General features: G+C 40.9%; 2 protein-coding genes across 2 annotated transcripts; one reads left to right on the forward strand and one right to left on the reverse strand.

The window, feature by feature from the left end:
- The first annotated feature begins 452 nt into the window (after nt 1-452).
- LOC117427853 (transmembrane protein 120B-like) lies at nt 453-11,387 on the forward strand. The gene is made up of 12 exons (XM_034046201.3): nt 453-667; nt 1,921-2,039; nt 2,853-2,972; nt 3,103-3,162; nt 3,514-3,609; nt 4,188-4,277; nt 4,523-4,588; nt 5,016-5,077; nt 6,022-6,114; nt 6,724-6,788; nt 7,097-7,165; nt 7,620-11,387. The coding sequence occupies exons 1-12, from the start codon at nt 605-607 to the stop codon at nt 7,737-7,739; spliced, it is 1,023 nt and encodes a 340-aa protein (XP_033902092.1). The 5' UTR covers nt 453-604; the 3' UTR covers nt 7,740-11,387.
- Nucleotides 11,388-12,017: 630 nt separating this feature from the next.
- Nucleotides 12,018-25,291, reverse strand: LOC117427855 (rho-related GTP-binding protein RhoF-like). The gene is made up of 5 exons (XM_034046203.3): nt 24,806-25,291; nt 21,788-21,875; nt 17,245-17,354; nt 14,419-14,553; nt 12,018-13,626 (listed from the first exon to the last, which is right to left on the reverse strand). Exons 1-5 carry the CDS (start codon nt 24,941-24,943, stop codon nt 13,459-13,461), a joined length of 639 nt encoding a protein of 212 aa, XP_033902094.3. The 5' UTR covers nt 24,944-25,291; the 3' UTR covers nt 12,018-13,458.
- Between the last annotated feature and the right edge of the window lie 539 nt (nt 25,292-25,830).

A 25,830-nucleotide genomic window follows, 5' to 3' on the forward strand; every position in this document is an offset into this window, starting at 1 on the left:
AGAGGTGTTTTGCCTAAGTGTTGAAAAAACAGCTTCTCTTTGTTTATTTAAATGAGTGATGATTGTTTTCATCGTCCACACGTTTTTTTTTTGTTTTTTTTTTGTTTTGAAGATCTTTTGGTTATTTCCTGGTATCTACGTTTCCGTGGGGTTTAGAGAACAAGACTTGTTGTTGACAACTTATTGCTGTACCGCTGCAATAAATACATAAATAAATAATTCACGACGCCCCCTTCGAACTGTCCAACCAATCGTTCTTCCGCAATATACTTCATTAGATTTGTCATGGATTTGTCCGTCATGTAGCAGAGGAGAGATGCAGCGCTTTGATTGGCGTGAATATTAAACGTGGGTGAGTTGGATCTCCGCCGATTGGTCCGGGCATGGGCAGTGTACCGGCTTCAAACTCCACCGATTGGTCTGAGCAGCAGAAAGGGGCGGAGACCACTTGCAGTGGCGTGGTTCGAGGCGATGACGTCAGGTGACGTGGCCGGTGTGGTGTTCTGACGCGCCTGCGCTCTGAGCAGGAGAGAGGGGCGCTGAAGGCAGGGGAGCTGTGGCGTGCGTGAAGACAGAAGGGAGAGCGACGCGGTAGCTTGTCACAATGTCACTGCAGAGGTTCCAGGCTGAATGGGAAGAAATTGAGCAGGAATTCCAGCAGTTGCAGGTAAATCTGTACTAACAAGCGAATGGACGAACCATTGATCGTACACCTGCAGTGACTGCCGGGTGAAAGTTAAGGAGCTGTCTGTCCATTTCTGGTATTGCATTATTCTTTACGTCTATCCCTGAAGACAAGCGTGTGCTCAGCATGCAGTACTGTGCGCCGGGGGTTTGAAGTTTGATGGCAGTGTGAATGCCCTTTCTGTGTGCTAATATAGAGTACTAGTTGTAAACCACGGCCTCCTCTCACTTCAGTGTTGTAACTTACAGGGCAGAATGACTGCCCGTTAGGAAAAGGTTTGTTTTCTGCGCAGTTGTGGTTTCCCCTGTAGTTTAACAAACCGCTGCACTTCACAGCCGGGTGCAGTGATGTACACACGACGGTGGTTGAGTCACGTGTGTGATGCTGCCAGGTTTGCATAAATAAACACAGTTGAAGACACAGTTGTTTACTCCAGTGCGGGCTGTGCAACAAATGCTGCCCTTGCAAACCTTCAGAACACCCGTTTGTGTGCTCGCTTTGCTTCGATGGCTGCTGTGCTCGTGCGATATTCGGTCGCTGTGGGTGTTATTGTCGAGACACATACAAATCGTACCACCCATGCACCCAATCAAGAACTTTTTCGCTAAGTGGCATTGATCGCACTGTACAGATCAGTACAAGACCATACTGTCGCTGCTGAAATTAAAACCTAAAAAACACCACAACCTATCTGTGATTGTTTTTTTCGCCCCCTTCCCTGTAAAAGACGGAACACAGGCCTGTATTTTGGTTCCACTTTAAACTTGTTGGATTTCTCTGCTGTAGAGACTAGGTAAAGAAATCAAAGTGCAAGTTAAACTGGCACGCACTGCATCCGAACGCATGGTCGTGACGGTGTTGCAAACCCTGCCAGAGCCCGTGCATGCAGACCATGGGAAGCTTCTTTATTCCTCTGTGCTGCAGTTCAACGGCAGCGACTTGGCTCGCTTTCTATTTGATCTTCTGTGATCAGGTAATGCTGATCTGGTTTCAGAGAGGTGATCTGGTTCAGTGCCTTAACTGGCTTGTTCTAGTTACTGTGAGTGAGTCTTCAGACACTTTCTCACCATGCCCATGCAGATGCTCTGGTCTCAGTAACAGGTGGTTAGTAAAGTTACCCTCAACAACAAACGCCTCTCCAGTATTGGGTCAGCTGCAAAATGATGCTTTGTTAGTGTTTGTAAAAAAAAGTACCTTTCCAGCCAATGTTCTAATGCAGTGGTTTTCCTTTGCAGGAATCACACAAAGTGTACAGACAGAAACTGGATGAACTCACAAACCTCCAGACCATCTGTAGCAATTCCATTAGCAAACACAAGAAGAACCTGGGAGAGATCAACTACAGTCTAAGGAGGTAGCTGCAGAGATGCCCTTTGCATGCCATGCGGGTGGCTGTTCAGTGTTACCTCTATTGCATACTTGTGATGGCTTTTAATGGTACAAGTGCCCAAATTATTATTAATTGTTTATTTGGCAGACGCCTTTATCCAAGGCGATTTAGAGACTAGGGTGTGTGAACTATGCATTAGCTGCAGAGTCACTAATTACGTCTCACCCGAAAGACGGAGCACAAGGAGGTTAAGTGACTTAAGCTCAGGGTCACACAATGAGTCAGTGGTTGAGGTGGGATTTGAACCGGGGACTTCCTGGTTACAAGCCCTTTGCTTTAACCACTGGACCACACAGCCAGACATAAGTAAGCTGTAAAGCTGACTAGTTATCTGGGATTGACTTGTTTTTACTTCAGTTTTTAGTGACCTGTCATAGGCATTCTGTGATCTGTCTACAGTCGTTGTGCAAGAAGTTAGAGCATCCTATAATGGTTTTGTTGTTTGAAGTTATTGTATTCTGCACATCTCTGTCTGCATAGAAAGCACTGCTTGTAGGACTCTGTATTAGGTGCTGAGCAACCAGGAGGCGAAGGCTCTGCTCTAGAAATTAAAGCAGAAAAGAGATTTTGAAACCGACATTGTTCAGGCTTTGGTGTAGTCCTGTTGCTTCTAGATTTGCTAGACAGATCAGGGAGCAAGTTTAAATTGGCAGTGCCTTGCTTTATCTCTGTTATTTCTGGCATGAAAGTCCCACTGTAATGTTGCCACCTACTGACTTAGTATGAATCATGCAGGCAGCTTAGCTATTGGCAGTAATGTTCTTAAATCCTCTGCAGGTGTAAGAAAGAGGCCTGCACTGCTGAAGAAAGGGAGTTGATCCAGAGTGTCCAGACCCAGATGAAAGAAAGGCAAAATGTTTTCTTTGATATGGAGGCCTATTTGCCAAAGAAGAACGGGTAAGATGTGCCGTGAAAGGAAACGAGCAGCGCCTCTGCTTTTAAAAGAGGTTCTGCATATGGATTGCATTTCATTACCACCCTTAGCGTTTTATTGACTTGATTGTGTGATACTTTTTCTTTTCTTCAGATTGTACTTAAATCTAGTGCTCGGGAATGTGAATGTAACTCTACTCAGTAATCAGGCAAAGTAAGTTTTCACATGTTTTTTTTTTCTCTTTTAATTCTGTTTAGACTGTTGTGAATTCACTTTTGGCTTTACTGTGTGTTAAATGGATTCAGCTGCGCAGTGTAAGATTGCTTGCTGTTCAGTGTCGGGGACAGTGGATTCTGATCTTCAATGCAGTGTTCTAGGAAAGCAGTAACTGATATTCCTGATAGTGGGATATTTATGAAGGACACCTGCTTGAGTGCATTTATTTTAAGATCTGTATCTAACCACACACATCCACTGATCACAGATTAAATGCATCAGGACATTCATATATATGTGTGTGTATATATGTATATATATTTGATTATGCCCGTCTTTCTCCAACAGATTTGCCTATAAAGATGAATATGAGAAGTTCAAACTGTACATGACAATAATCCTATTACTCGGAGCTATCACCTGCCGGTTCTTTCTCAATTACAGGTAAGATTGTTTTATTTGTGCTTTCTTGGTGAGTGTGTGTATAAAGCATGATGACAGACAGAAGATTAGACTGTTAGCTTGAACAGCTGAGAGGCTGGTACCTGAGCCAATGAGAAAGCCCCATAGCGTTGTGTTAACCAGTGACAGTCAGAGGAGGGCTTTAATTTTTTTATTTGTTCAAGTAGCCGGATCCACATTATAAACTCAGACGTAAATGTTTAGTATTAAACGCTTACTTAATGCATTGTTCAGAAACAGACGATTTAATTCAGTTAACGTAGTCTATTATAATCCACATGTGCTGTCTTTGGCAGGCACCAGAGGGCAGTGTTGGCACTGATGTAGTCTAATGTATTTAAAATGTGTTCAATTACATGTTCACAGTGTTAAGTGAAGTATATAACCCATCATTTTAAACACTCAATCACAAATTCTGAGCTGAAACCAAAAATAAACGCTTGTCTTATTCTTTAGTACATTAAGTTATTATTTTCGTTACTGTTTTCTGTAAACATGCTTCGAAACCATTCGTGTATGAGAGGGCTGTTCTAATATACTTTGCCTTTCTCCTGTACCAGGGTGATAGATGAAATCTTTAATTTCATGCTGGTTTGGTACTACTGCACCCTGACGATAAGGGAAAGTATTCTCATCAGTAATGGGTCAAGGTAAGGGTTTTGAATTTGTATATCATTGTATTTCAGGAGCGAGCTCTAAATGCATAAGGCATATTGATTTTATGTATGTTATAATTGAGCCTAATTGTTTGATTTCTAATGCTAGATGGTTTGGAAACCGTTGTTTTCAGCTTATCACCAAATCTGCGGTCGTTTAACTTTTAAGGTTGTGAGGGCAAGTTGTGCCTTTGTAAGCATGTTTATCCCAGCTGTTGTTGTGTCCCCATTCTCTTCAGAATAAAAGGGTGGTGGGTTTCGCATCACTATGTGTCTACCTTTCTATCTGGGGTCATGTTAACATGGTAAGTTTGATTTATTGGTATTTTTTTTGGAACAGTAGTGATTTTAAAACTAAGCTATTTCAGGGATGGAAATAAGACTCCTATTGCAAAGCAGTTGGATCCGTTCCTGGTTTTACTGTGAGTTTAAGAAGACCCACCTATACACTGGCTAATCAACCTCGTAGTAAAATCTGGAATGGGTGAAACTGCTATGCAAAAGGAGACTGATTTGCATCGCTGTACTTTTTGATTCATTTTAAAATGTTAAAGTGTTGTGTTTCTATCGTACTGCAGTATTTGAAATGAGCAGCCTTGATGTTGGAACTGAATAAATCTGCTCTTCCTTTAGCTATTGGCTTGAAGAAATGCCATTCAAAGTGTCAGTGCAGTCCCTTTCAAATGTGAGTGCACCCTTTGTTCTAAACAATTCTGTTCTTGTTTTTAAAAGGCCGAATGGATTCATATATAAAATGTTTAGAAACCAGTTCCTGGCGTTTTCTATTTATCAAAGTAAGTTCTGGATTTTGGTTTTCACCCTTTATCCATCTTTTGGTTCTATGGTCTCTTTCTTAACCCATTGTGATTTAAACTGACGCAAAACGTACATGCTGACCAAGTGATGCGTTTTTACCAGCTTCATAATGAGCATGTGTGCTGCGTTCTGTGCTGCTGTCTGTCATTCTTTGTGTCCACTCGCAGTGCATGAACACAGAGCTTTTTATTGTTACAACTCTTAATTTAAATGCAGCATTGTCAGCTTTATATTTCATCCTGATTACCTACATTTCAGGCTTTTGTTTGCTAGTGCATGATGATACATTTAATTCCAGTATCTCTGAAAATATTGCATCAGTATATTCCAAATAAGGCTTTGGAATGTCATATTTAAAATACGCTAACTTTAACCCATTCAGTATCAAATCTGAAATAATTTGATACATTCTAAATCAATATGCTACCATTCTAAAAGTTTTCAATCTTTTAGCAGTGTAAAATGACATGCATATTTAGAACATACATTCCCAGCGTCCTATTTTGAGGACAGTCCAGTTAGACGTGCCCGTAATCACAGCAGTGGAATTTCACACCGGCTATGAAGCTCAACACAGAGGAAATGGAGCTTTATCATCACTGTGGGAGGAAAACAACAAGAAACTGTCATCTTTAGGCTTCAGTTTCTTATTTTAATCTGAGGCATCATAAAAGCTTCCGAATGGCTGTATTTGCAGAATTAACGGTTGCATTTAGACTTCACTTTTGCAGTTAAAAATTGTTATCATAACAGTATAGTTAAAGAGGAAATTAAAATAACAGATAGATGCCAGTTAAAAATGAGGACAATGGCACTTAATGGGGTAAGGCAACACGGTGTATCTGTGAAGTGAAAAGAGGAATTAAGCATGGAGGAAGTTCCTGTGGTTCCTCTTTGATCTGATTGTCTGTCTTCCTTGCAGGTTTTGTACAGTTCTTGCAGTATTACTACCAAAGTGGCTGTCTGTACAGGCTACGGGCTTTAGGGGAAAGAAACCACCTGGACCTCACAGTAGGTATGTCATGTAACCATGCTTTTGACATGTAAAACACTGCACACTCACGTATCAAGCAGGACTCTGCAAAAGTTTCAAACTGTAGGCAGGGTTTGTAAAAGGGTTTATTTATTGCTACATGTTCTTGAACAAACATTCGCCTGCCAAGTTGGGGTTAAACTCCATTTCTAAGAGTAAAATGAAGTTACAGATTAATTACATACCCAAGTATTGCCCTGAAGAATCACATTCTATTCTTGCACTTTGCCTCATCTGGAAACGCTATACAACCCTTGTCTACCCTTAATCCGAATTGAATCTAAACTTGGTACTGACATTCCTTTGCGCAAGTTCTCAAAGATAGTGGAATCATGGTGACTTATTTGGCTGAGCTTGTACAGGGCATGTCTTGAAAACACCTTTTTGTGAAAAGGAAACATGTTGCAGACCCAGCTGGTGAACTTCTTTAGACCTCTGTGGTTTTCAAGAAGGCTGAGATAGAATTTAGCTAGAACATGTTGCTTGTTTTTGACATTGTGCAGGTCCTGATATTGGCATTGTGCTGTGTAATGAAACAGAACTGTTTTGTGTCTAAAGATAATGTTAATAGTGTCTAGTTTGTTTTTACAGAGGGGTTTCAGTCCTGGATGTGGAGAGGTCTCACCTTTCTTCTTCCTTTCCTTTTCTTTGGGCATGTAAGTACTGCGTTGGATATCACTTGCTTCTGTTGCCCATTGTATTGCCTTGCCCAGCAGTATTTCAGTACAGTAGAGAACATTTCCAAAGAGTTTTGTAATTTTATTAGTTACCTGTCCAGTTTTGACAGCCATGCTGCAGACAGATTAGATTAAACCAATAATTATAATCATGTAAAGTGTGATCCAATCATTTTGAAATGAAAATAGCAGTAATTAGCCTAAAGGTTTTTTTTTATTTTTCTATATGTTTAAATGAGTTGCTGTTATGAATTCATGTAATTTTACATTTGTCTTCTGTTTTAAAGTTCTGGCAGCTTTATAATGCGATACAGCTGTTTGGATTGTCCAGACATGAAGAATGCAAAGAGTGGCAAGTGAGTACCCAAGTCATGTGATTAACAGTGTGCTGCAGGGAGTACCAGGGTATTTTATTAATAGTATAGTTGCAGTAAACCCAGTCTGAATACTTTGTTGTGTTTCCACACTAACAAAAACATCCGTCGTTTGTTTAAAACACAGGGATGGAAATAAGACTCCTACTGCATAGCAGTTTCACCCATTCCAGGATCAAACTGCTATGCAGCGGGAGCCTTATTTCCATCCCTGAAACACATTCTGTCTTGAGAAAGAAATGATAAATAATCTACTGAGAACAGAGTGGCTGAGGTATTGTAGAGCGTGCTACAGTAACCTTAGAGAGATGAGGTTTAGCCTGTCTGCACTTCGATAGCCCTTGTAGGTTTGTGATCTTCAGCACGTTAACACGCACGTGGTTTTGCATTTTGACGGTGTGCTCGATTGCCTGCCGTGACGTTATTGATTTTGCAGGTGTTCATGCTGGCTCTCGCCTTCCTCATCCTGTTTTTGGGGAACTTCCTCACGACTCTCAAAGTGGTCCACCAGAAGTTTCAGAAAAACCGAGGCGACGTGCAGAAGAAGGAGGAGTGAGTCTTCGAGACTGAAGCTCGTGACACTGAACCATGCAAAGAACTGAAAAGAATGAGACCCACTGCTTTTTATAATACTGTATCAAATGAGAGAAAAAACAAACAGCTAATCTTTGACGTGAGTGAGTAAGCTATCATCAGAGTTCATCAGGAGGACAGTTCAGGTGTAAGTCGTCATATCATTATTATCATTATGATGTTTTTTTAAATAGTCATCGTATCTCTTTTTCAGACCTTGTTTGTTTTTTAATCAGAGACAGTGCGGTTTGCCTCACGGCGTGACACATGAGCAGCTGAAACGTTTAATCTCGTGAGTATGCTAGACAGTGGCTCGTTGCTTCTCTAAGGATTGGCTTCTACTTCAGGAAGACAAGGTTCCTGATTCATAAACATTGCACCATAGGAAAAAAAAAAACCATGACAGAACATGCTTGGCACATTGTCATTTGTACAAAACTATACAGCTATGCAGGACACACTGCTATTGTGTGATTTGAGTTTAGCTGCTCTGGATACTGCACTATGATCACTTTACTCACACATTTATCAGCACGCTATGTATATCTATTAGCCATAAGAGTCTACTTGTAAAACTGAAAAGTTCTGTAATGTTTTTTTTTTTTTTTTTCTTCTGTGGCTTGGTAATTGTCAGAAGCAGATCTAAAACAAAATCTAGTATTGCAATACTATCTTGAGCAAGCCAGAAGCCTTCAATGATTTGCTCTGTTTTGAGTTCTGTGAAGTGGAAGCGTACAGTTGTGTCGGTGACATTGCTGAAAGCCATGTTAGCTGATGCATATCTCAAACGGTTTGCAATATCACTTTATAATCCACACAGGATTGGACATCTGTCTTAAATGTCAGATTACATTCATTTAAGTGTTCTGTATTGCATTTGTTTTATTTAAATGTCTCTGATTGTTCCGGTAAGTAAGCAATTTGCCATCTGTACCTGATTTTGTTTTCATTATAAACTGTGGAGCAGCTTAACAATCACGTAGTTCAAAATGCTAGCAAGAGAAACTCTTTCTTTAAAGCTGCACTCTGATCATTTTGACACTGGCATTGCACAAACTATGCTTGCTCCAACCGTGCCTCGTCATTTCTCTAATGAAGATATTGGTCCAGTTTGTTTCTAAACGTATTCAGTGTGTTGCCGATGTCCCCAGTAATTCCGGTGTTCCGGTGTTCCGGCAGTCTGTTTATAATGAGCAGCAGTTAAGGAGGAAATTGGCTTTGGTTATAAGCATCGGTGTCGTTTCTCCCCATGTTTTAATAAACCAGTAATACCCAACACACTGGGAGTTAGCAGCAATACACCGGCTCTGAAGGCACTCTGCAATCGCTGATCACTTCCAATATTGAGCAGGGTTGGGATCGATTCCAGTTCCCTTTTAATCAATTCCAACACATCATTGTTCCAAATTGAAATTAGTAGTGTTCTGTTAAAATGAGCTTCTCACACAAATTACTTCAGTTGAAGCCGCTGTTGGTCAATTAAACTGGCTTCAAATGAAAGCTGCTGAACACTCGCAACAATGATCTCGATATCAATTGCAATTCCTTTGAAGGAATTGATTTTAAAAGGACATTGGAAATGGAATTGACAAGCAGGAATTAGCCCCACCCCTGTGGGTTATTGTGATTGTAGGCAGTGAAGAAATGGAAGATGCATTTTAGTGTATTCTTCCACTGTGGGAAATCAGTTCAGGATAATACTTCCATTTGTAAGTTTGCCAGCCGTTTCACTTCCAATGTCTTTATTTTTGTATCCAGTTCTAGTTAATAATTGTATGTTAAGTATTCCATATAGGTTTGGAAGACAATTGAGTGAATAATGAAAACAGTCATTTAGCAGAAGCTGCTAGAAGTGTCCCCAGCCTGAAAACCTATTTAGGTGGTGCCAGATATTGTATCGGATCCATGCATTTATTGGCAAAACGTATATAAATAATAATCCTTACAAACGGCCCTTGTTTGTGAAGAAAGTGCTTACCTGGAACTTCAGTCTCTGCAGACATGTGTCTGCTGTATCTCATATTTGAATTTGATCCAAATACGGGATTAAGACAGTAAAGTGAGTTAACAATAATATCCATTTGATTCGATCGCAACCACTAAACAGTAGCTGCTATAGTTACAAGTACAGTGTTCATTTTCCGAGACTGAACATTTTCTTTGAGCCGATTATTAATAATTGATCAGGGTGATGTAATCTTTGTATATATTTACACCCACAATGTGACTAAGCCATAAATGATTGCTGTCCGTCGCTCGTAACGCTTTGTCAAGTACCGAGCCTGGGATTCGAAGAGTTTTAGAGTGCAATCGGACGTGCAGTAACTATTTATTGTGTTTGTTTTATACAGGCTGAGAAGTTCAGGACTTACTAAAGTTTAATTGGCCTGGTTTGTATGCTGCCTTAACTTTTAATAACCCATGTACCTAAGCTGTGACATAGTGTGTTGGGGTTTTCATGTTTATTTCTGGTCATACTTGTATATTTTTTTATGTTTTGTAACTTGACAAAATAATGTAAGTTTAGAATATAAGGTGATATAACAGTAGGTCCATAACGATCCATGTGCTCAATATTGTACAAATGTGTGTGAAATATCTGATGACCTTTGCTTTGCTCTGCTCCACACATTTACCACTGAAGATCAGTTGTAGACGCAGTCCAGTCTTTGTGTTTGTTTTCCATGTAAAAAAAAAAAAAATTAGAAAAGAATCATTTCATTGGTTTGTAAGTAAACAACGGGCCCTTTTGAAAAAGGATCTTGCCCAACAAGTTCATGTGAGAAGTTGGCCGCCACAACGCACAGCAAAGTAACTTTTTTGGTTTTGTTGTAAATCTGAAGCGTGTTTGCTTTGGTAAATGTTGTGCTCTTGAGAATGTTAAAGCGATTCAGAACCTCTGATTGGACGGATGGATGTGGAACTGTTCTGAATGTGCCGAGGACTGCTTCTGGGAGCCTGCCCAAAGCTTCTATATATCAGCTCCAATTGTCTCCAAGCAAGCCGTAGAAAAATGGACTGGGGTCTGTTCCAATTCCTTTTTAAAATCAATTCCAATCCTCATTCTCTTTTAATCAGTTCCAAGACATCATTGATCAAAATTGCAATTAGCAGCGTTCTGTTAAAGTGAGCTTCTCACAGTGGCAACAAATTACTTCCAGTACATTGAAGTCCCTGTTATTCAGTGAAATTGGCTTTAAATGAAAGCAGATGACCAATCGCAGCACTTTGGTCTGGAATTGGAATTGGGAAATGGATTTTTCGAATGGAATTGGAATTTAAAAACAGGAATGGAGCCCAGCCCTGCTTGGTGGCGATTTTAAATGGCGTGCTTGGGGTCTCACTGTCATTGGCCTCCAGGACAGTCCTCAGCAAATTCAAAATCTTCTCTGGCTGTTAAAAACCACAGGACAGAATGACTTTATTATAAATATCAACAATGCACAATGCTCAGTTGCTTTAAACTGCTGAAATGCCCTGCTGAATGGTTGTGTGAATGTGGACAGTGAAAACTGACTGGTTTTAATTTTGTTTTCAGTGAAATCTACAGTTCTGTGACTCTCAAGATGGGGTGTACAGTGCTGTAAAATAAACCTCTGATTGTGAAATAAAAGAATAATGTTTTCACCAAGTCTTTCTAATGTATCGATTGCAAACAAAGTTGAAGATTGTTGAGGTTTGTAATAAATGATGTGAAAACTGTGCTTGTTGATTTTGACCTGCCAACCCAATGGTAACAAAGTACTGTTCCACATTTACAGAGTTAAAGTGAAATGAGAAAAGCCCTATCGTCTTCAATGTCTGCAAATGTATGTCATGTGACGTGGCCTACAAGAGGTTGAGATTTTTTTTTTTGACCCACAAATTTTCCCAGGAACTACACCAGTGTTTCTACAGCCTAGTGTGACGCAGTACAATGATTAGTCTTCCCTTAGCCCTTTAGAGTCTAATCTCATAAGCAAAGTGAGGTTGGGCCTGGCTTGGGGCTGATGACAGTGTTGTTGGTTGCTCAGTAGGGGGCGCTGTTCCCTCGTCTGCTCCACAGCCTGAGCTGTGCTCCAGTATAAGGAACACTGTGCTGTAGGAGGGGCTGTCTTCTGAATGAGGCCAGAAAGAAAGGCTCTTTCTAATCTTGTGAATATTACAGATCCCATTGACATCTTTAGAAGGAGTGCAGGGGTCCTACATGGCAGTTCAATTCTGGCCTTGGTAAAACTTGATTGATAGGGGATAGTTAATGGTGTAGTGGAGGTTAAGTTGAAACAGTTTTAACTTCCTTTTATTAAAAAAAAAGTCCTAGGAATACAAGATGAAATAATGTTGTACACGGATATGAAACATACACACATCATTTGGTATTTCTAGACATTTATATTCACCACATTCTGCTCAACAAAGTATTGAGCAGTTTTGCAAACTTCATTTCTGTCCCATGTTCTGTTCATATTGATTTCAGTGAAAATGAAACATTGGACCCTGCTGCATAGGTTTAAAAACAATTGCTGTCAAATGTCAGAACTGAACTAATTAGGATTGTGTGCCTGACTAATTAAGCAAGTGCTGTTGTAGCACAGTTCACACTGGAAAAGGACACGCTTGATGACAGTGTTGCTTAACAGATTTTCATACAGTGTGCTGTTTGTCATGTCGTTGAAGTTCATACTTGGAGCTCAGCAGCATGAAGACTTGTGGTGGTGCTTCTTTTTTTATTTCAATTTAAAACATTTCTGTACTTGTGGTCTATTAGAAGTATCTTACAATCTTCACAAAAAATAAATCAAAACATTGTAATACTTTACCTTAACTCTGTGATAATTACAAGTCATTTTGTACTGGTTTTTACCTGACCTTAACATAATTAATATGATCGAGGGGGAAAAAATACACTTTATTTCCTGTGAAGTATTGCCCATGTAAAGCGCACACATTTTAAAAATATAATAATGTTATTAATAATAATACATTCCTTCCAACACTGGAGCCAAGGTTACCAGATAATACTAAAAATAAAAAGAGGTTTATATTGAACACTGAAATGCTCCAGATAAGGTGTTCCTCAAACAGTCGTGGAGTTGGCTGAGAATGTAGGTAGAGCAGCCTTGACTGAGCCCAGCAGAAATCCAAACACCAGGCTTGAGATAGCCATGTCTCCACTCAATGACAACACAGCAATTCGGACTGGCTGAGGCAGGAGACCACGGGCTTTGTCTTTGCTTCTTCAGGGCACAATGTCTGCAGGTCTCCCCTCCAGACTGCACAGATATTCAATGCAGCAACTCTTTAGCTCCATCAGGCTGTTGTATACCCTTTTTCTTGTGGAGCCCAGTTCACAAATCACACAAATCATGAAACTGCTAGAGTGTTGTTTCAAAGAGTAGAACCGTTTCATGAATACGAAAACTGGATGTCATCCATAAAACCATCTTTAAATAAATAAATGGGCACTTTTAAATGAATCTTTTTTTTTAAATGTCTTACACTGCTGTAGAATAGGCTGCATGAACTTTTCAGAAATACAGTGCTATAAGCAGCTCGGTCGGATGTTTCAATATTATTAAGTTTTAAGTTAAACACGTGATCATTGCTCCAGGTGCATTGCAAGAAAGTATGCTATAGCAGAGTTTTTTTTAAAAAGAAATCTCCTTTTCTTCATGCTGTTGCCCCACAGTGGAGAATGCTGCTCCCGCTGCAGGCGCGGGGTTTCACAGCACCACGCAGTGCCTGTGTTTCCTCTTCCGTTGCTTCGCTTTCTTCATGGCGCTCAGAGCTGTTTTTGTGGCTTCTTTAAAAATGTCCTCAACGTTTTCCCTGAACTTGGCGGAACACTCCAAGTACATCTCGGCGTTAATCTGCTGTGCAGTCTCTTCACCCTGTCACCAGACAGAGAAGACACTTAGGAGACTGACAGCTCACTGGACTTGGAACAAATACTGCACAGTGGTACCGATACCCTCACAGTGGATCAGCTGTGTGAAAGCATTGATTCTCATACCACTGTGGCAGCCTTTGTGCTTTCATTGTCCCAAATACAGTATCATTGCATTGGCAGAGAGAATCATTTGTCTTTTAAAGTTACTTTTAAGGATACTCCTAAACGTTTCCCATGATGTTTTTGCAGTTTTCCCATGCTAGCCCCATGGTTATACTATGCATTTACCATAGTTTGCTATTAAAATGCTTTACCATACCTCCCTGTTCTGTACAATGCTTACCTATGCCCATGCTTTCACTTTGCTAAATTACACTTTGCTGTGCATTTACTATGGGACTTGATAAAGTCTGTTTTAAAGCTGAAAACTGGTTACAGACACACTTAATACAATCATGTAATTTAATTGTAAAAAAAAACAAAACAATACAATGCTTCCTCAATATTTCACTAGCTTGGTTCATGTTGAGAGTTAATTGTACAAGTCCTATATTTTCCTGTATAATGGCCCTTTGCAAATTAGAGGGAGCATTGTATTTACAGGGATATGAAAATAAGACTCTTATTGCATAGCAGTTTCACCTATTCCAGGTTTTACTACGAGCTTGATTAGCCACAGTGTATAGGTGTGTCTCATTAAACTCCTAGTTAAACCAGGAATGGATCAGGCTGCTATGGAATGGGAGTGTTCTTTTCATTCCTGATGTATACGCAGTAGGAGTGCACACTGTACCTGCAGATAGGTAATGGGCTCCTGATCAGAAGCTTTGAGTTTCCGTGTGCGCTCCTTGTCTTTCCGCTGGTCTGTCTTGCAGCCGATGAGGATGATGGGGACTCCGACACAGAAGTGGTTTACCTCTGGAAACCACTGAAAAACAAACAGTCTCCATGTGTGTTACAAAGAAATGGGGACTTGAACGTGCAACTGATTGTATTTACTGCTCCTTTAGAAAAGCTGACCACGGTATTTGTGCATGGTATGTTTTTATTTGTAGTGTGTTTCTCCGTGGTTATACTCTGCATTTACCAGTTTACCCTGGTTTGGTTCAAGATACCTTGCTGGTCTTTACAATGCTTACCTATGCTTTCACTGTGCTTTATTCCACTTTGCTGTGCTTTTACCATGGGAAACATTAATGAGGGCTGTACTGTGTTTTTACATCTCGTTAAATCCATTCATGGTTCCTCTTTCTTACTGCTTCATAAGAAAGAAAGAAAGAAAGAAAGAAAGAAGAAACCTTTGCTGTCTTGCATTTCCCAAATGTAGTTTGAGCTGCATGGATACAAGCTTCCTCCCACCACACAACATCACTCCAGCTGCTCTCTCAAATCTCTTTGTAGGCGAAAATTGATATTTTTCCAGCATAAAGCTCAAAGCAAACAGGAAGTTATTTTGCTTGTTCTGGGTGTTTTAGTTTGCTGAGGTCCCGATGTTTTTGTGTTCCTCTTATTTATTTTTTTCACAGGTTGTATTGCTCTTGCGTTATCTGTTTTCACCAGCCTTGACCTTTATCCTCCAATGTTACGTATCTCTGTGTGTCTGTTCAGACTGAATTCTTCACAGTGTTTATCCTTCAGTAATAACTAGCACCTCCTCTCCAGTGGTGCACTGTGTCAGGGAAAGAGGCCATGCTGTGAGAACACTGACACGAGCTCTGTGGTCGCGGTGTGTAGGGGAGGAACAGAAGGGTTATGAAAGAGAGGCTAATATTCTCCAGATTATTTTGGGTAGTTTTCAGTTTCAAACGTCCCTTTTTTATTTTGCTGATGAGGGCATCGCTGGTGCCCAGATGAATGTAAAATGCCTGTTAAGGTTACAGTATTACAAAAATGTATTGTTTATGATGAAAATGAGATAACAGCTCATGTGAGAGAGATCGCACTCCGCATATGCATGTAAGAGCTGTTGTATATATGTGTGCAACAGGCATGGCTGTACATGAGCAACACCACACGCTGCAGACTGGTACTCTTTGCCCTGCCTGCAGTCCATCCTAATGAAGTCTACTGACAGGCTGTGGAATTTCTCAGATTTGCAGGAGTCTGGACAGATTAACACAGAGACCCTGCTCTCCTGGGTTTTTACATTCAGTCGAAAGCTGGGCTGCTCAATGTCAGTTTGCTTTTTCAGCAGCACAGGAGGCCACGTCAACAAAACCAAACCAGCAGAGCCTGCTGCTGTCTGTCTGTCTGTCTGTCTCTCTGCACCCCAGCATGTGCTCGCATGCTGCGTTTATTGTGTCGTTTTACATGATTACAATAACACACAGAACACGCCAAAGGGTAAAACAAAGGCAGCTGAAGAATACACATGTAAATAGTCAACCACAAACTGTAGTCCAGCACTGTTGCCTAGGGTTACCATGTGGCTCCAGATTAACCGGACGCTATGAGACAGAACGGGATTTCAAACTTGCTCCTAAATTGAAATAAATGAAGGTGTAAATGAACCATCCTTAGCTACAATTAATAATGGTGCTTAAATACCCGCATGCGCGTCAAATAATTGTATTATACCAAGAATGAATTGCAGCCAGTCGCTACTTTTTTCTGTTTGTTAAAATTCAATCGCCCATATTATTCTGCAAATACAATCAAAGCATCATCATCTCGTTGCTCTATCCATAGATTAACTATTTGTTCATTAAGATCTGATCAGAAGCAGCTGATCAGTGTGAATTATTTGCTGCGCACAAGCAATTCCACCACAGCAGGATTAATCAAAGGTGGAGCTCATTTATACGTGAATTACTTTCAGTTTAGGGGGAATTTTGAAATCCCGGTCTGTCTCAAAGCGTCCGGTTAACACATACTCTTATCTGTTTTCATGACAACAACAGCAGCTGTGTACAGCAACACCTTTCATGCAGAGAGGCAGGTGACTGAGAGACCAGACGTAATATGAAATACAAAGCCACAGTCCTGGTTAAAAACACACACCGCAGAACCACATGTATCTAAGCTGCTCAGGGGACACGGAATACGCTTGTATAATTGGTATTCGGGTTGAAGGGATTTAATACTGGTTTGGTTAACAGGGCAGTTTGGATAGTTGAGGTTCTACCAGGGGCTCTAACAGGTATGTAGTAAATTGACAGTGTCTGTATAGCTTTGAAAGAGCTGGTTGTAATGGTGGGAGATCTGAATTGAGAATTCAGTGCACACCTGGGAAAGTATATACTATAGAGTATCAATGCAACCTGCCAAACAAAACAGAAGGAATCGGAGAAGCTGAACTTATTTGTTATGACCCTCAGTGGTTAATATTAATTAAAGCAAACAGTCAGCATTTGGGTGTAACACTAAGGTGAGAGGACGTTGGTACTGTACTGGCAAAGCCCTCCTGGCAACAGTCTGCTCGTTAACACATCTTAAAGGTCAAGCTAATTAGTGCTGAATTTTGTCTCTGATCTTTACATTGAAAATTCCTGTTCCCCAGTTTTAAAGGTCTAAAGTCCCATGTGCTTTTTTTTTTTTTTAATTAGCAGTAATAGACGAATGACCACATTTGTTTAGCGCCTTGAAGAAATATCAAAAGAAGATTTTGAAAGCAGCTTACCTTGATTAAGACGTTATCAAAGCTGGTGGGGTTGGTGACATCATAGCAGACAATGACGAGGTTGGCGTTCTGGTAGGAGAGTGGGCGGAGCCTGTCGTAGTCCTCTTGACCTGTAGAGCACACGAGACACACAGCGGACACAGGGAGTTTACCATAGGTGTTCACTGAAGAGCAACACCCTATGAACAACCCCCATAGCAAAGTGTAATAAAGCATAGTGAAAGCATAGCCAGGTATGGTAAAACAAATTCATAACATGGCAAACCAGGGTAAAGTCTGGTAAATACCTAGTATAACCATGGGAAAAGCATGGGAAAACTGCAAAAACACTGTGGTATACTTTTATAAGAGCAAGCAATAAATATCAGTACCTTCATGTTAACAACTGGGGGTTGATATTAGACGACATGTATTTTAGTATTTGGACACACTTTTTCTCTAATGAATGGGCCACCAAGCTGATAATTGCCCCTCAAGAGTATTTAGAGATCTGTACTGAGAGCGACGAGACCCATGCCAGTCATTATGAATCGCAGCAAACAAGCCCTGTAATCATTAGCGATCTCAGCAAACATTTCTGTTAAAGTCCTTTTATTTGACACAAAGCTAGATCTACAACAACAAAAAAGAGTGCATAGTTCTGCAACAAGCAGAGCCCGTTAGGAAAGGCATGCCTATCTATCACTGATGCAGGAAATGATACTTTAAAATGTGCATTGCATTGACAAAGTGACGCAAAAGAAAAAGAACCGGTTACACAAAAACTGTAAAGTGAAATGTTCCCTTTTTCTGGGCAATCTTTCCATCATGGTTACATACATACATACATACATACATACAACCTAGCCTCGTGATCCATTAGCACTCAGGAGAAGAAAAACAAACCCCCTGACCAGGTTCGTAGGGGAAGTAAAACCTCTGGGACTCCGTGGCTAGACGGACCGCCCTTCCTCCAGGTGGCTAGCTACAGCTCTTATTGTGGTCACAGAGAGGGTTACACAGTATTGTTCATGACAGCATCCAGTCTATTCCTGAAGGATCCGAGAGTCTCTGCTTCAACAACTCTGTCTGGCAGCCTGTTTCAGTAACTTCCTTATCATCTTGTCATTCCAGTTTGACAGACTTTAATGCCATCACTTGATCTTCTACAGTAGTTGATTAATTAATTCTACAATTAAATATACAAACCGCCAGTGAATCAAAACAAACCACAGTAAGCAAATCTATAGTAGCAGAACTCTGAAGAGTCGAATAGTTCACTGGTTCAAGATGCTTTAACCAGTTATAATGAACAGGAATGAAAGATTATAAAATAAAAGGCCATTATCAGCTGTTTTGTCTGTTTCTGAGCAACACCTGTTGCTATGGGTTAAGGTTAAACTTGTGTTTGAAGCTAGGGTTAGGGAGATAACATGAAACAATACAAAATGAATTGCAATATCTCATAACAGTTCTGGAACTAGTTACTATTGCCACGCATAAAGCACTTACCAGAAAAGGTAGGATGCTATCAGATTAAATATCTCAAAGCCAGACCTGCTTCTTAGAATGAAATGATGAACGCAGTGCACGATCACCACATCCTGTGTATCACGTGGTTGACTGATCTTAGCAAAAGGGGAACAGTGACAGAAAACCAATTCAAATGAATTCATCCTTAAAAAGGATCAGATGGTCAAGGTAAAGTGACTTTCCAAACATCACAATCGGGTCCCATCAGAGGATGGCAATAACGATCCATTTCATAGTACGATACCAGCGCTGTTCTTTCTGTGTGTCTGTGAAAGGGTGTTCGAAACATAAAGGACGTCCTTTTCAGAAGCTGCGACACCCGCTCATCCCACATCCTGCCAAACGCCTTTCATTGGTATCTCTGTCGCTCTTGCTGCAGCCCTGTGACGTGCACGCAGTCTAGAAGCTCTTTCAATTCACCCAAATCGTTTGCTACAGATACTTAATGCTGACAGATACTGAATGCTGACTGCAGTGTGCATTGTGAGCGCTTACTCGGCTTTCAAAATAATTTGGATGGTTTTAATTCTTTCACTTGCGATACATCTGATGGCCTGCTGACGCCAGATTGAGGTTTCGCTATCTCCCCTCCCTCTCAAGTCTTTGTGTCAATGTTAACTCAGGGTTAGTCAAGGGCTCAGAGACATGACTTGAAAAAACCAAACACAAGGTTTCAAGTAAGCGGTCTGCAGGTCAGTGCTTAAGAAAGAAGAAATGAGGGTGCAGCGTAAAATACAAATCTCCTCCTTTGTTGACCAAACACCAAACAGGACCTGGAGGGGGAGGCAGCAAGCGTCCCAGACATTTCCACCTCTCAACACCACAGCCAGATCGGACAAGCACTGGAACTCAATACCAAATATACAATTAGGTGCGCTTACACTGTGTAACTTGCAATTGCCAGCAAATCTATAATTAACTGCTGTTTTGCCAGAAACCATAGCATCAATAGAAACTATTACTGGCTCAAAACACACACACTGTAGCATGCTCTCTGTGATCATGTGACTGTCTTTCTTTCTTTCTTTCTTTCTTTCTTTCTGTCTTGGACATCCAGGAGGCAGAAAGACTTTACAAACGTATTCCATGGGTCTTTATGACTTCTATATCTACAAAGTACAGTCAATGTAGGGCTGGTCCTAATAGAGGCAGCTCTGTTTAAATGGGAGGGGGCTGACAGAGTGAGCTACTGTATTTTCATTCTTCATTACTATTGATATTGGACATTGTTGAGCATGTTGAAATCGTCTGCCTTCTTTGTACAGTAATGTCACTGGTGGGGTGGGGGAGTTCAGAGGTCACTTCTTATCTGAGCGATTGCTTGGTCTGACTCAGAGGCACATTCCTGACGTTATCATCCATTTTCATTAAAATAAGTTTAAAAAGCAACCCTGTGGCAGCTGGAATTTGCCTGACAATTTGCTTTATGACTGAGGAGCCTTCTGTACCAAGAGATCAGTGATTAGTGTTTGTTTTTGTAACAAACAGGCATTCCCATAGCAACCTAATCTGGACTGGGGTTTCATTCGAGGGCGTTTTGCACTTGCTGGCTTTGGCACATATTGAACCCCTTTCACAATCGTGGAGGTTTCGTTCTCATCATCATTGGGAAGATTCAGAACATTTCTGATTGGAGTCACACCCACTGTAGGAATTCTCTGCAGTAGTTTCAGTGTGCACTACATAGAGCCCCACTCTGTGGTGTGCCATTCCAGCAAGCATGTCTTGTTAGTTATGAAACACAGTATGATATCAAGCAGCTAACGCCTCTTCTGCTTTCCTCTAACCCCTGTGCGTTACTTTACATGGCGTCTGTAATACCACTAACATTCTCGTATGTCTGAAAGTGTAATAAACATGTATATCTTTCAGCTTTATTAAGAATTATGATTTAGGGACTAATCTGATGGTGCATTTTTGCTGATAAAAAGACCTTGCGCTGGTCTTTTTTATAACTGGGAAATTGGAGAGATACAGTAGGCTGCTTTGTGTTTTATCAGATGCACTTCAAAATACAGAAGCATTAACTACACTGTAGATACCACAACATTTCCATGTACGATGTACCTACATGTAGTTTGCATGCTGGTGTGTGCATGAGGACAAAGTGACAACCATGTAATGGAAATACAGTAGATACACCAACAACATGTACTTAACACAGCCGCTTTCCTGAGCTAAAATAATGAATCATGAAAGCACCATGTACCAGCTGTGGACTGTAGCTGAGTGCAGTGAATACATGCTGACAGTTATCTGGTTTATCTCTGTGCACTGTTATCAGTCTCTAGCTCTATTGTCCCTCATGGCTTGTTTGTTGACAGCTGACACTGGATGAAAAGCCCAGAAAATAATGAACGCAGGTTATATAGGACCTATTTTAACTTTTAGTCTTGGATTAATTTACCCAAGGTAGCATATTATTATTATTATTTATTTCTTAGCAGACGCCCTTATCCAGGGCGACTTACAATTGTTACAAACTATCACATTATTTTTACATACAATTACATTATTTTTTCATATAATTACCCATTTATACAGTTGGGTTTTTACTGGAGCAATTTAGGTAAAGTACCTTGCTCAAGGGTACAGCAGCAGTGTCCCCTACCTGGGATTGAACCCACGACCCTCTGGTCAAGAGTCCAGAGCCCTAACCACTACTCCACACTGCTGTTAGTGCTGTGTCTTATAACCCAGCTGTATGTGCTCTGGGTGTTAACAAAGTGAAACAGAGCGTTTGGTTAATGTTCAGAGTACAGTAACATATCCATGCTATTTATTTTACTTCTCCTTCCTGTGTACAGCCTAAACCGCTTCCTTCTTTCTCACAAATAAATATAAATACAATAAACAGACAACGCAGAGCGGTTTTCTAGAATACCACACACCATGAGCCCAGTTTATCAGCCCTTTCACAAGCCGACCCCGAGGAGTCAACTTACTTCACCTCACGCTGTGAACCCTGACTAAGTGGTGCTCCTGGAATGTGGAAAATGTATTTAAAAGCAAACACTGCGGATGCTCCTACCTGCTGTGTCGTAAAGGTTCAAGTTGATTTCCTTGTTCCCGACTTTGATACTGGAAACATACTTCTCAAACACAGAGGGAGCGTATTTCTGTTGAAAGAAAGATCAAATAATTGTTGTAACTCTTCTGAAAAAGAGATCTCTGGAGGTTAAATAAAAAAAAAAAATGAAATGAAATGCTGTTCAAAGAGGCATACACTGGGCTGGTAAGAAACGCTACAAGTTAGAATTTTGGGTAAAACACACCTGTGATTAATGAATAGTTTAAAGTGTGCATATCCTTGTATACCCACGGTTTAGATTATTAAAATAAAAAAATACATGTGGTGCGGTTCATAGACTTGATTCAAGCAGCTGTGACGCTAAACTGCCTCTGAGGACTAAGGCTGGCAATCAAGCATCTTTCAGAGTATGGGAGTCTCTTTAGTGCATCTATCTCTGATTTCATGATTCAAATGATGTCATTATTCAGATCTGTTAAATAGATACCAGTGTCTTTTTAGGGCTAGAAATGGGAAATAGAACAGAACACAATTGTTTGGTGGTTGCCTAAATGCAAAGGGACTTTTTAAACGTTATTCAGCTGAGGAACCACATGGAAACCTCACACAGCCTCCAGCTCTGACCAGCTTAAAGCAGATGCTGGTCATGAGGTTATAGTTAGAATTGTGTAAGAGGAGGTGCTTCAATACATTCCAGGGTTTGCAATGGGTTCATATACAAAGGAATGGAAGATTCTGAAAGGTGGTCGCGTTTTTGAACATTTCTAAATGACACGGGTATCCCTTCAAGTTTATGTTTGTTCAACATGGTAACTACATGAGCCAGTTAGAATGACATTCTTTGATGCCTGTGGAATCAATAGCCTTTCCTGGGGACTTCTCTTTGTACAGGGCAGTAAGGAGCATGTGTATGTTTGTGTGTGTGTGTGCACGGATGTTCTGAACACTGTGCAATGTTCATTCACCTGAAATGAGTTCAGGCAGTCCGTAGGTATAAGAAAAAACAATGCACATGAGTACGGAGTAAGCAGGTCTAACTGCCTGTGTTGACAGTTATGCTACAAATGCAAAACATGTGGTGATAATCATTATATTTGCCTCTGTGTTGCACAATCCACTTTGCCATCGGGCTTTCGTGACTGCTATCAAATGATTGTTCTATCAGTTCAAGTTTGGCTGTTGGGTTGGGCTTTCTGAAGTATTTGAGAAAGGTATGCATTTTGATTTCCTCACTGAAGACTCAGGTGTGCAGCCATGCAGTTCAGCTGAGCGACATTGAGATTGAAAACCCACAGTTTGTGTTGGCAGCTTTCATATAAAGGGACAGCAGGGTTCATTTGCATGGCTGCTTTAAAGTTCTCTGTGCTTTTTTTTATTATGCATTTGTACAAAGCACCGTGTACTTCCCTGTCATCGACAATGCTTTTATTAAATGTTACTACACTACTACACATAAGTGGGGGTGCAGGCAAAGTATTTCTGTAGTGAAAGGAAGTGGCTGTGTCTGGTTTAAATTTAGTTCAGTAAACAGTCAGTTATGAGTTGCATTAGATATACCCAGCACTAGATGTTGACTCTTGGAGTTAGCTCTTGTGCTGCCTGGTTTGCTTGTATCACCTATAATCAACCTCCCTAATAATAGAGTGTTTCTTTAGAATAGCACAGTGATCTCAAAGCGTGGTGTCTATCTACACATCGTTCATTTCTTTAAACATGGGATAACAGCACAAACCACAGAGGCAGCAGGAAAGCAACTCTACCTCCAGCAGCTCTAATGGCTCTGTTGGCTGATTGACTCGTCCTCTTTTTATTGACCTGAAGCCATAAAAACTAAAGAAGATGCAACAGATGTCTCACCGTATAAAACCTTAAAGGTGTGCTCATATGAAAAATGATATGTCTGGTCATGTTCAGCATTCACAGCAAGCAGGAAACCTACCTGCCATTTTAAATCTACAAATTAAAACCAAAACAAAGAACAGAAATATATATGTTTTAAAAACTTTTTGGACCGTAAAAGGTACGGCAGCTACGAGGTATAGAAGACAGTGAAATAAAGTGGTTTTTACTCCAGCGTGTGCAACTAGACTAATACAACTTATCTGTTTTATTGTGGGGCGTTTCCCTGTCACAAAGACGAAAGTCAGAGACCTGCTCAGTCTGTGTGTGTGTGTGTGTGTGTGAGAGAGAGAGAGAGAGAGAGAGAGAGAGAGAGAGAGAGAGAGAGAGAGAGAGAGAGAAGCACTGCTGGTGTGGCCATAGCTATAGGGCACAGTCCACCGGTCAGAGCTCTGCCCAGTGGAAGATGCTTATCTAAGCAAAACCACTGGCTCTCACTGGGAAAGCACAAGGGCCGAGGGAAGGTTTACTTTAGTGCTATCCCCAGGGGCATGGACTATGAAATCATATACTAGATACTGTAGACTGGGGACCTGGATAAAAAACATAATGCATTTTAAGGAAGGGAGCTTTGAGAATGCGCAGGCTGACAGGGCTAGTGATTTCCCATGGTGTGCCAGGACAGCTCTAGCCCCTCGATGCAGGATAGTGAGTTCTGGTTACAGAGAAGCACCTGCTACCCCTGTAGCCCTCAAGGGGTGAGGGGCGGGAGTGGTGTGGGTCCAGACCTCCACAAGGGATCAGAAAAATTATGAAAAAATGTCAAATATCTAAACAGTAAACTGAATCTCCCTGGATCGCCACAAACACAATGTGAACAAAGAAAAATCAAGACTCTGAGTTGTCATTGACACGCAACTGCAGTAAGACCCCCATCACAACTGAGAAACGTCAGAGTGTCTGGTTCTGTAATCTTGATGTGCTGTTTAAACAGAGGGCCGCCTCACACCCAGAACTAAGAGACACACATTTTACATCAGTTTTAAAGCAGCTGCATTAACTCTGGTTGAGCAGGGCTTGACTTGAATACACTGTACCTACAAAAAAAATAGTATCCCAAAAACCTAAAGACCTGAGTTTGTCACTGACGTGACCAGGGCGTGCATCTCAGCCTCTTACCTCTGGGAAATCCCCTTTAGCGTAGACCATGAGCAGGGAGGTCTTGCCACAACCTCCATCCCCGACGATCACTATCTTCAGCTCCTCTGGCGCCTTCGCTGTGCCGTTGTGGGTCACCGCTCCGTTCTCCTCTGTCATGATGCTATTCAGTCAGTCCAGTACAAGCAGGTGAAAACAAAACTGCTGTGAAGGAATCTCTGCCAGTGTCCATGAAGTCCAAGAGGCGGCACATTTGTCACTTTCACATACAGTAAAGTTTAGGAGCCGTGCCCTTTCTAGTTTGTAATTTAAATTGTACTAAGGAGCCTCCAGGTGTGCGTGTCATATTCTTTCATGCCTTTTTTGTTTAAATGTTTCAATTCTTTCTTCTTCAGTGTACTCCGGAAAGTGCAGCACAGTGCTGGTGTGGTTACCCTAACCGGCACTCACAGGAACCTGTTGCAATGCTCTGAGAGCTGACGCCTCACACTGTCAGACAGAGCTGTGCAGAGAGAGGGGGAGAGAGGAGGGAGGGACAGCTAACCCATGCTGCACTGCAGGAAGGCACTTCTGCATTTGCATATCGCTTGCTTTAACTCTCAGGATTCACTCTTTTCTTCGTGCAGAAGAAAAGTAACTTAAAGTGCACTCATGTAGCCACTATAGGGCAGAAAGAAATGACTTTATAATATAATATTAATTCAACGAGTACTTTAAAAAAATATGTATGTATAAGTGCTTCTTTCTAAAGAAAAACTTTTTTGCATAAGGTTTTGTCTTCCTTTTGCTGCATAGTATTCTGTTAAATATGAAGGTACTGTAGATAAATGAGTAGCAACTTCAAGTCCAGCATCTGCAGGTGTAGAAATGAGAAACAGCAGGTTCTGCCAAGGAGACCATACACCCCAGCATGGGACTATGAAACCATATGAATTAATACAGGACTTACTGCAGAAATGAGTGCAGGACTGGCTATTTTGTGCTTGTATTTTAGCTAGATACTGAAGAGTGGGATCCTGCAGGGCTTTGTAGAGAAAGGCCAGTAA

The sequence above is a fragment of the Acipenser ruthenus genome, chromosome 21 (assembly GCF_902713425.1).
Source record: "Acipenser ruthenus chromosome 21, fAciRut3.2 maternal haplotype, whole genome shotgun sequence".
Taxonomy (NCBI): Eukaryota; Metazoa; Chordata; class Actinopteri; order Acipenseriformes; family Acipenseridae; genus Acipenser; species Acipenser ruthenus.